Source organism: Palaemon carinicauda, chromosome 6 (assembly GCF_036898095.1).
Source record: "Palaemon carinicauda isolate YSFRI2023 chromosome 6, ASM3689809v2, whole genome shotgun sequence".
NCBI classification, from domain to species: domain Eukaryota; kingdom Metazoa; phylum Arthropoda; class Malacostraca; order Decapoda; family Palaemonidae; genus Palaemon; species Palaemon carinicauda.
The window spans coordinates 118046900-118056899 of record NC_090730.1 but is presented as its reverse complement, the minus strand read 5'-3'; the positions used below and the strand labels follow the sequence as shown (position 1 = coordinate 118056899).

Genomic DNA, 10000 nt, shown 5'->3' with positions numbered 1-10000 from the left:
GTTCAGTGACTACTTTCCTCTTGGTAAGGGTAGAAGAGACTCTTTAGCTATGGTAAGCAGCTCTTCTAGGAGAAGGACACTCCAAAATCAAACCATTGTTCTCTAGTCTTGGGTAGTGCCATAGCCTCTGTACCATGGTCTTACACTGCCTTGGGTTAGAGTTCTCTTGCTTGAGGGTACACTCGAGCACACTTTTCTATCTAGTTCCTCTTCCTCTTGTTCTCTTAAAGTTTTTATTGTTTAAATAGGAAATATTTATTTGAATATTGTTACTATTCCTAAAATATTTCATTTTTCCTTATTTCCTTTCCTCACTGGGCTATTTTCCCTGTTGGGGCCCCTGGGCTTATAGCATCCTGCTTTTCCAACTAGGGTTGTAGCTTAGCATTTAATAATAATAATAATAATATATATATGCATCATCTCCTCCTACGCCTATTGACGCAAAGGGCCTCAGTTACATTTCGCCAGTCGTCTTTATCTTGAACTTTTAAGTCAATACTTCTCCATTCATCATCTCCTACTTCACGTTTCATAGTCCTCAGCCACGTAGGTCTGGGTCTTCTAACTCTCCTAATGCTTTGTGGAGCTCAGTTTGGTGAACTAATACCTTTTGGGGAGTGCAAAGAGCATGCCCAAACAATCTCTTATCTAACTCTCTCCATGATATCATCCCCATGAGGCACTCGGGTAATCTCTCATATAGTTTAATTTCTAATCCTCCCCTGCCATTCAACTCCCAATATTTTTCTGTGGGCTTTGTTCTCAAATTTACAAAACCTGTTGGATATTGTTTCATTGTTACACGACGAGTTATGTCCATACAGTAACACCGATCCCACTAAACTGATATATAACCTGATTTTTAGATGTAATTTCAGGCGACATGATTTCCAAACTTTACTTAACCTAGTCATTGTCTGATTTGCTTTTTTGAATCTTTCATTAAACTCTAATTCTAAAGATACTGTATTTGATATCATTGTTCCTAAATATTTAAATGATTCAACCTTATTAATCATTTCTCCTTCCAATGACATTTCATCTTCCATTGCATATTCTGTTCTAGCATCTATCTTTCTTCTATTTATCTTGATCACCCACAACCCCTCATTTGATATTTTATGCCTTCTGGTAAGCACGTTTTGCAAGTCCTGTGGTCTTCTGCTAATAAGACGTCATCAGCATACTCTGGGTCAGCTAATTTCCCGTTACCAATCCAGTACAATCCTTTTCCCCCATCCCCACCTGTTATATGCATTATAAAATCCAAGAGGAGGATAAACATCATATATAACACCATATTCCCTAGGAGTACTCCAATGTTCACTGGGAATTCATTTGATAGGATTCCATTAACATTAACTTTACTGTTGCTATGCTCATTAATAGACTTAATCAAATTTACATATTTAAGAGGAACTCCATAATAATGCAAGACTCTCCACAAAATTGGTCATTGCAATCAAAAGGGGATTTCTATAGTCTACACATTGCTGCACCATATATATGAAGGTTTTAATATGTTTCTAGTTTTATTATTACGTAAATTGTTGGTTCCTAATTTTTTTCAGTAGCCTTTAGAATCTTGTTAAGAGTATACTTCCTTTAACTACATTTGATAAATTGAGTAGGCTACATGCAAATAGAAGCAAACTGACTTTGTAGATATCAAAGAAGTGTATTCAAAATTTTACATTGATTCCTGATTCATATGCATTATTGCACAATATCACATTAGACATTTGCACATTTACACACTTCCTACCCTTTGGCCGTAAGTAATATACTTTGGCCTTAAGTTATATACTTTTGAAGACTGAACATCAATTCTTTCTTATTCCAGCCGTGAATAAAGATACGCTGAAGGTCAATGTCCCCCGTGTGGCCTTTATAGGTCAGGACGTTGAGCTAGAGTGCACCTTTCCCTGGACAGACCCTAATTCTCTCTATTCAATCAAATGGTGGCGGGACAATGACCAATTCTACCAGTACATCCCGAAGAATCCCGTACCCAAGAAGTCCTTCGAAGTGAAAGGCATCAGGGTTATCGTAAGTACTCCTTTTATGCCTGTTATTCAAAATATAATGTACATTGATTCTTTTAATGAAAATCATTATTCTATTGCTAAGAAAATGATAAAATTATTTAAAGAAATAAAAATAAAGGTAGAAATTACAGTGAAAGGAAATATTTGCATGATTAATAAGTGTTATTGTCATAAATGTTAGTAGCTAAAGGAGAATATCTCTTAGAATGGGTTATAGTACCCTATTGGAAACATCCTTGACTAAAGCCCCACTCAAGCTCGGTTATTTATAAGTGTCCGAAACCTCACCGTCCATGTGAAATAGAGATAGAGGTTTTCAGGAGCTTACAGGTCTACCTGCTGATTCAACAGCAGCTATTGCCTGCTCCTCCAAGGGCCCTTTTTTATGGAAAGGGTGCTTGGGCACTGACGATATATGTACTGTATATGGTGAGTTTCTATGGTATTGTCCAGGGAATTGCTTCTGGCACTCATGAGTGACCGTTAAAACATTGAAATTATAATTACACATATACCTGTATATGATGTCCCATACTCAGGATGTGAATTACTCTATGTTGACCATATATCTATGAAACAAAATAGGAGAAAAAATCTTAAGAGTAAGCAAATGCCTTGGCTGTCCTTTTCGTCACAACTGGTCAAAACGCAACACAATAATCCACAATAATGACTACACCATAATAAATATTATGGAAAAAATGTTATTTTCCTGTACCAAAGGTGGAAATCTTAATTTAAACTAGGGTGTGTTTTATATTGGTCATATATTCGCTTTTCTACAATCTCATTCATCTGAGGTCATCGGGAAGCTCACCTTTTATATATGTGTATGTATATATATATATATATATATATATATATATATATATATATATGTGTGTGTGTGTGTGTGTGCGTGTATATATGCATATATATATTTATGTATATGTATATATATACATATATTTATGCATAAATATATATATATACATATATCTATATATAAATACACGCACACACACACATATATATATATATAAATCATATATATACACATATACATATATCTATATATAAATACACAAACATATATATATATACATATATATATAGAAATATATATACATATATATATTTATATAAATATATACATATATATACATATATATATTTATATAAATATATACATATATATGCATATATATATACATATATATAAACATACATATATATATATATATATATATATATATACACACGTGTATATATATACACATTTTAATTTTTTTATTAAGCCGCAAGTACTTTTGAATAATACAATTCGCTTTGCCAAGGAGGGAATTCATTTAATGATGAATATTCCTGCCCGGCTAAAACTCGAACCTTTGGTCGATAGAACTAAGGATAAACATTAGACTGTTTACACTACGTGGTTATAAAGAGTGGCCCAAACAGTCTGACGTTTCTTCTTATTTCTATCGGTCGTAGGTTCAAGTCCTTGGCCTGGCAAAATACTTATCATTAAAGGAAATTCCCTATTAGTCTAAGATGTCATGGCAGACATTACCTTTCGTTGCAGGTCAGGTTACAGACACCCCATTATTGTGTGTCTGTGCCTGGAGAGAATAGGCAAAACTAACAGCATTACTAGTTATATAACACCAGTTATAGGAAAGTATACACAGTTATATACCACCATAGAGAAAAAGCAAGATTCATTATTACACAACGCAATGACAATTCATATACGATTATCTGTTTCAATTCACACCCCCTGTTACATAACTGAGTGTGTTTAACTTTTTTTGTCTATATGTAACTGAATATGTTTCTCTTTCAGTTAAGGTTCCTTCACTATTACACAGGCGTTAATACACCATAACTAAAAGGACGTAAAACATTGAGTTATATAGGACCGAATATAGCAAAGTAAATCGAGTTATATATCAGTGAAATATGAGACTGATACTGTTACATAAGTGGATTATCCTGTCCTCTTGTAATATGCCAAGTTATATTCTGTACTTGGTGTTATAAATAGCGATTTTTTTTTATAGATTTGTAGGTCCTACCTGCAAATAATAAAATTCCCGAATAGAGTACCGGTAATAATAAAACAGGGTTTTGAAAACAACAATTTACGCTGTGCTTTAACTGGGTTGGCATGAACAGTAGGGAGAATTAATTGACGATAGGAAATTTTTATTTAATTTTCATTGAAAACCATTCATCGTCATATCCTGACCTGACGAAAAATACTATAGCGTAGATTCACGAACGAACGAAAAATCTCACAAATAAACGTAAGATATCCCCGAAGGACATCTGTGAAGTTCTAAGACTTCCTGTTAACCATGGATACCACAACTTCCTCGCGACACCCTTCAGGACGTGTCGATTCGCCGTCACTCAAGTGCCGCCTTCTGGCGCTCGCGTCTCGGCCTTTATTGGACAACCGCGACCTTTCTTCAGTCTTTGATATTTCGAGGACAAATTAAACGTGAGAGACGTTTTTTCTTCCTCTAACGCGACACATGTATATTGGTCTTGTATTTCTTTCCTAGGCTAGTCATGTCAAAGTCCGTTTCAAGAAGGTGAGACACGTGTGTGTGTGTGTGTGTATGTGTATCTTTGGGTGTGTGTGTGATAGCAAGTGCGTGCTAGGAAGAGCAATTGTATAAGCTCACCACCACGTTGATAGTGAAGACAAGATTATGGAGTTATTTCATCATTATGATTCAAACGTGGAAGTAAATGATAATGTTATTTGTGACAAGTTCCTGCACTGTAGTACCAGTGAGAAACCTTATTTCACAGAAATGATGAGAATATCAAAGCTTGAATTGTAAGACGGACAAAAATAATGGAAATTAATTGCGATATAAAATTGCGTAGCATTGGTTCCTCGCTAAAATTATACAAGGAAATGAAGAGAAAAACACAATTTTAAGTTGACGTTACTAAAAATGAAAGTGACAAGCTTACATTTCCACAATTCATAAGTGAAAATTAAACAATGCATTTATTCTTACCTCTACTATGCAAAAAAGTGGCTTTAAGCCTTATTGCCCTTCTTTATTTCATCATCATTAAGATCATTATGGAGATATAAAGAGGCCATAAAGTCCAGATAATCACGGTTAGGATTTGACGATAAATAATGAGCCCTCATCATCGTATTATTCTATAATGTAATAATGCTATGTTTTTAATTAGCAATAACACTCTCTATAAGGGATATGCAAGCTATGCTCTATTAACAAAAGTAGCTTAAACCACAGTGCTGAGTAATTTGTGTGGTTATGAATATCCCGAACAATATTCCAAGGAATCCAGGCTACATTTCATATGACACAATACTATAATCCTTTGTGGTCATATTAATAGGATTTCTCGTGTTTATTAAAAATATTAGATGACAGACAAATGACAGGAGCATGATCGAAAACTTGATCTGCAAAAAACTAAAAAGGATATGGAGCTTGAAAAGCTTGAATGTAAAAGGATAAATTTCTTATTTATGCAATACCTCTGGATAACATAAATATGACCATAATATAAAGCGAATATCCATAGCATGGCTGAGGAAATGGACAATGACTGTTCAACATTTCATTGGAAAAACCTCATGAACTGAAAAATGAATATCAATATTAGACCTTAACCTGGTTTATCAACTTTTAATCACTCATATACCTATCAGGGTTCTTTATATATATATATATATATATATATATATATATATATATATATATATACATATATATATATACATATATATATATATATGCATATATATATACATACATATATATATATATATACACATACATATATATATATATATCTGTGTGTGTGTATATATATATATATGTAAATATACATGTATGTGTATTCACTCTCACATTAGGTACATATATATATATATATATATATATATATATATATATATATATATATATATATATATATATATATATATATATATATATATATACATATATCATCCTCATCATCGCCATCATCAGCCGTTACTAGTCCACTGCAGGACAAAGATTTCCTACATATCCTTCCACTCTTGTCTGTATAAGGTCTCTTCCTAATACACTTTATACCCACAAATTTTCTTAGCTCGTCTTCTCTTCCTGTCCCTGCTTCTTTTGCAATCTCGAGGGACCCGTTCTGTTATTCCTAACGTTTATCTTTTATCTGTCATTCTCATTATATGCCCTGCCCATGTCCATTTATTTTTCTTTCATGTAATTAGAATATCCTCGACTTTTCTGTCTCTACCCCATCATTACTCTTTCCATAGCTCTTTGAGTTGTAACTTGCAAATGTTCTAAGGCTTTGGTAAGTTTCCGATGCGTAAGTTAATTCTGCCAGGACCACATGATTACTAAACGATTTTCTTTTTGGGTAGAGTGGCATTTTAATTTTCATAATCTTATATGGTTTACCCAAAGCTCTTCATCCTGAGTTTATCCTTCTTTTAATTTTGGTCTCATGTCCTGGGGAACCACTTACTGTCTGTTCTAAGCACGCATTTTTATTAAATCTCTAGAGCTTCGTCCATAACCCTCTGCATTTTCATTGTACAATATTCTAATTTTATTAATATTTGTTCCTAGACTTATATTTCTTCTTTAAAATCTTCTATCATCATTTTTCAATTCCTCACATGATTCAATAAACAGCAGAACTGTCAACTGTAAATCTCAAGTTGTTAGAGCATTCCTCATCAATATTAATTCCTAAATTTCTCAAATCTATATTCTTAAAACATTATTTTAGGCAAGCTGTGAGTATGGAAGAGATTGGATCTCCCTTTCTTAGTCCTTTCTCAATCGGGATTTTCTTGCTATCTTTAAGTAGTTTTAGGATAGCTGTACTTGCTATATAGATATCTTCAGGTGTTGTAACATAGGATTCATCTATTCAATTTCTTTGAAGGACTTTCATTACTGCTGAAATTTTGACAGAATCATTAGATTTCTCATAGTCTATAAATGAAATATATAGTGGTTTGCCATAATCTGATGATTTTTCCATTAGCTGATTAATTACATGCATATGATCAGTTGTTGAATACCAACTTCTAGATCATGCCTGCTCTCTTAATTGATTAAAGTTTAGCTGTCTTTCTATTCGACTTAATATAATCTACGTAAATATGTATTATATTACTAAGATTAAACTTATTGGACGATGATTTTTCAGTTCCTTTATGTCTCCCTTTTTGTAAAATAGTATCATAAAAAAGATTTACCAAGCTGTAGGTATAGAACATTCTTGCAGAAATTTTGTGTAAACTTCAGCGATTATTGCTACTGAGATATCTCCTGCATCTATTATCAGTTAAGCTATCTTCCCCTGGTGCCTTGCCTCTTTTCATGCCTTTTAATACTTTCTTTACTTCTCCTGTTGCTACGTTTGGTACGGGGGCAGATATTTCTTATATCTAAATTTACCCTTTCAAAGGCTTTGCTCCAGTCCAGATTGACCAGAGTAAGGTTGAAACTATTTGCACTGACATAACATATGATATCTGATTCGTATATTACACAATAATTTCGACATTCCTTTCACAGAATAAAATTACTCCTTAGATACAATTTTTTTTTGTCCTTATTCTTGCAATATATTTATAATCATTTTCAGCAATGCAACATGCATCCATGCCCTTCAAACTCTGTTAAACAGTTTTATAATATTTAAGTTTTGGTGGTTTTGTAACACTCCATATTTTCAAGTTAACCTCAACATGAGCCCATCCTCTTCAGGTGTTTTATCTATACTCACAATTTTCAAATTATTTAATACCTCTTCCGCAGTTACAATATTATATAACGATTCATTGCCTTCCTTGTTAATAATGTTGTCAATAGATATATGAAAATGGTCTTGTGACTCTGAGTCTGTACTCAGCTTGAAGTATAGATTTTCATGTCCTTACATGATTAGCAAGTGCATTAGTATAATGTAGTGTTAAACCATTCTGCTACCGCAAATCTCTTATGATATATTTTCTTCCATGAGTTTCCCTTTCCCCAATAAATGAGCATACACTCGCTCTCCATTTAACCTTTATGCTGCATTTAGCCTAATTGTTAACCCCTCACTTATTCCATCTTTAATATATTCTATTTTGTCTTTAACAACTTCCATTTGCCTAAAATTGATATTACTGATCGATACCCTGTTCGCTAGTAATTCAAAGTGTCTTTGTTCTTCTTTGAGAGAATCATTTGTGAGGGAATCATTTTCGTAATTACAGTGATAACACACTTCTCACGGAAAAGAGAAACATTTCCATATTTCACATTGCTTATAATCGAAAAAAACAAGGAAATAATTTACACGGATGATAACAAGAGTGTTAACATACTTAAAGTAATCTACTTTAATCCGCATTGCCATTTCACTTAAAACTAAGAACAAACACGTGTCATTATAAATAAAAGGAGATAGAGATCTAAGTCATTTCAAAATACCATGTTTAAATATCATGCCAGACAATGATGATCCATTCCAAATGAGTGAAACGGAAGTGTTCCTGAAACAGTTCCCTATTTCTCGTAGCTTTCCCTAATTCTCTGTATATTTAAAGTTTTTCATTCAAATAACCCCAGCAAATCCATGATTAAAGATATCATATCTTATTCAAATTTCTCATAAACATATGCATTAATTTTCACCTAAAAGAAAAAGAAAATAAGATACCTCATAGTTTGTGGTAAATAATAATAGTAAAAAAAATCACTAAAATCTAAGGGTGTATCACAAATCCAATTATAACAGTAATTGGTGCCCGTTTTTCAAGCACATCCCTATTACATCCCTATTACTCCATTGGAGGCTCAACTCTCTCTCTCTCTCGATAAATTATCTAACCGAAAAGAAAAAAAATAGTAATCACTTTCCTAATTTAAATGAGATTGGGTCTGCAGGTAGAGGAAAAAAGAAAAAGTCACCTTTTATACATTTTCATGCTTGGTAGGCTGCGAATGTATCTCTTTTTATTCGTTTGCTCTCATATATATATATATATATATATATATATATATATATATATATATATATATATATAGATATATATATATAATATATATAGATATATATAGATATATCTATATCTATATAATATATATATATATATAATATATATATAGATATATATAGATATATCTATATCTATATAATATATATATATATATATATATATATATATATATATATATATTATGTACATAATCAGAGGTAAGTCCCCTTCTAGCATGCCGAAGGCCAATAGGGATGCAACCGCAAACACTTCCCTCATTTCAAAGAGATAAATATTTTCGAATCAGTTGACATTTCTGAACAAAGTTCAGTTTCTAAGTCTATGAAAGTAGAGATATAAATAAGATACATTAAAATCTTTCAAAATATACAAATATAAAAGGAATCTATGAAAATTTGGCCGAAACTAAAATTATATCAACATATGAAGTTAAAGATTCTCTGAAAAAAAAAAAACGTTTAAAATTGCTAAAATATCCATCATTTAATTGGAATTCAAAGCAAAACAGGAATAATTGAAAAAAAGGGTAAACAGTTTTTTTTTCATTAAATTTCATGTTAAGAACTAAATTACATTTCAGAAAACTGATGAAAACTTCGGCCTATTTAGTGGTAAGGTATTGTATGACTAAAATTACCATTGATGGTTTGTTTGGCGTTTGGGCGATGCTGAAGAAGCACTCGTACTGTAAGTTCACGGTTCGCATTTTCTGTTATGTTACCGAATTGCAAAAAAAATATTTTTTGTAGCGGGGGAAACCAGTACATAAGTTCCTAGTCTGTAAATTGATACATTAAACCGAAGAGGTAAAGTTCTGGAATGCCATTTTGAATTCAAAGACTTCCAAAGTTGAAAAAATTCTTGAAAACAGAAATCATATCAAAATTACTTAGATATAAACTTG

General features: G+C 32.2%; 1 protein-coding gene across 2 annotated transcripts in view; it reads left to right on the top strand.

Moving 5' to 3' along the window:
* Positions 1–10000, top strand: part of LOC137642180 (uncharacterized) — a 667115-nt gene that overhangs the window by 562367 nt on the left and 94748 nt on the right. For both annotated transcript variants that reach the window (XM_068374728.1, XM_068374727.1), the window contains exon 3: positions 1847–2052. In XM_068374728.1, the coding sequence (XP_068230829.1) occupies positions 1847–2052 (206 nt within the window). The remainder of the gene's footprint in view (positions 1–1846; positions 2053–10000) is intronic.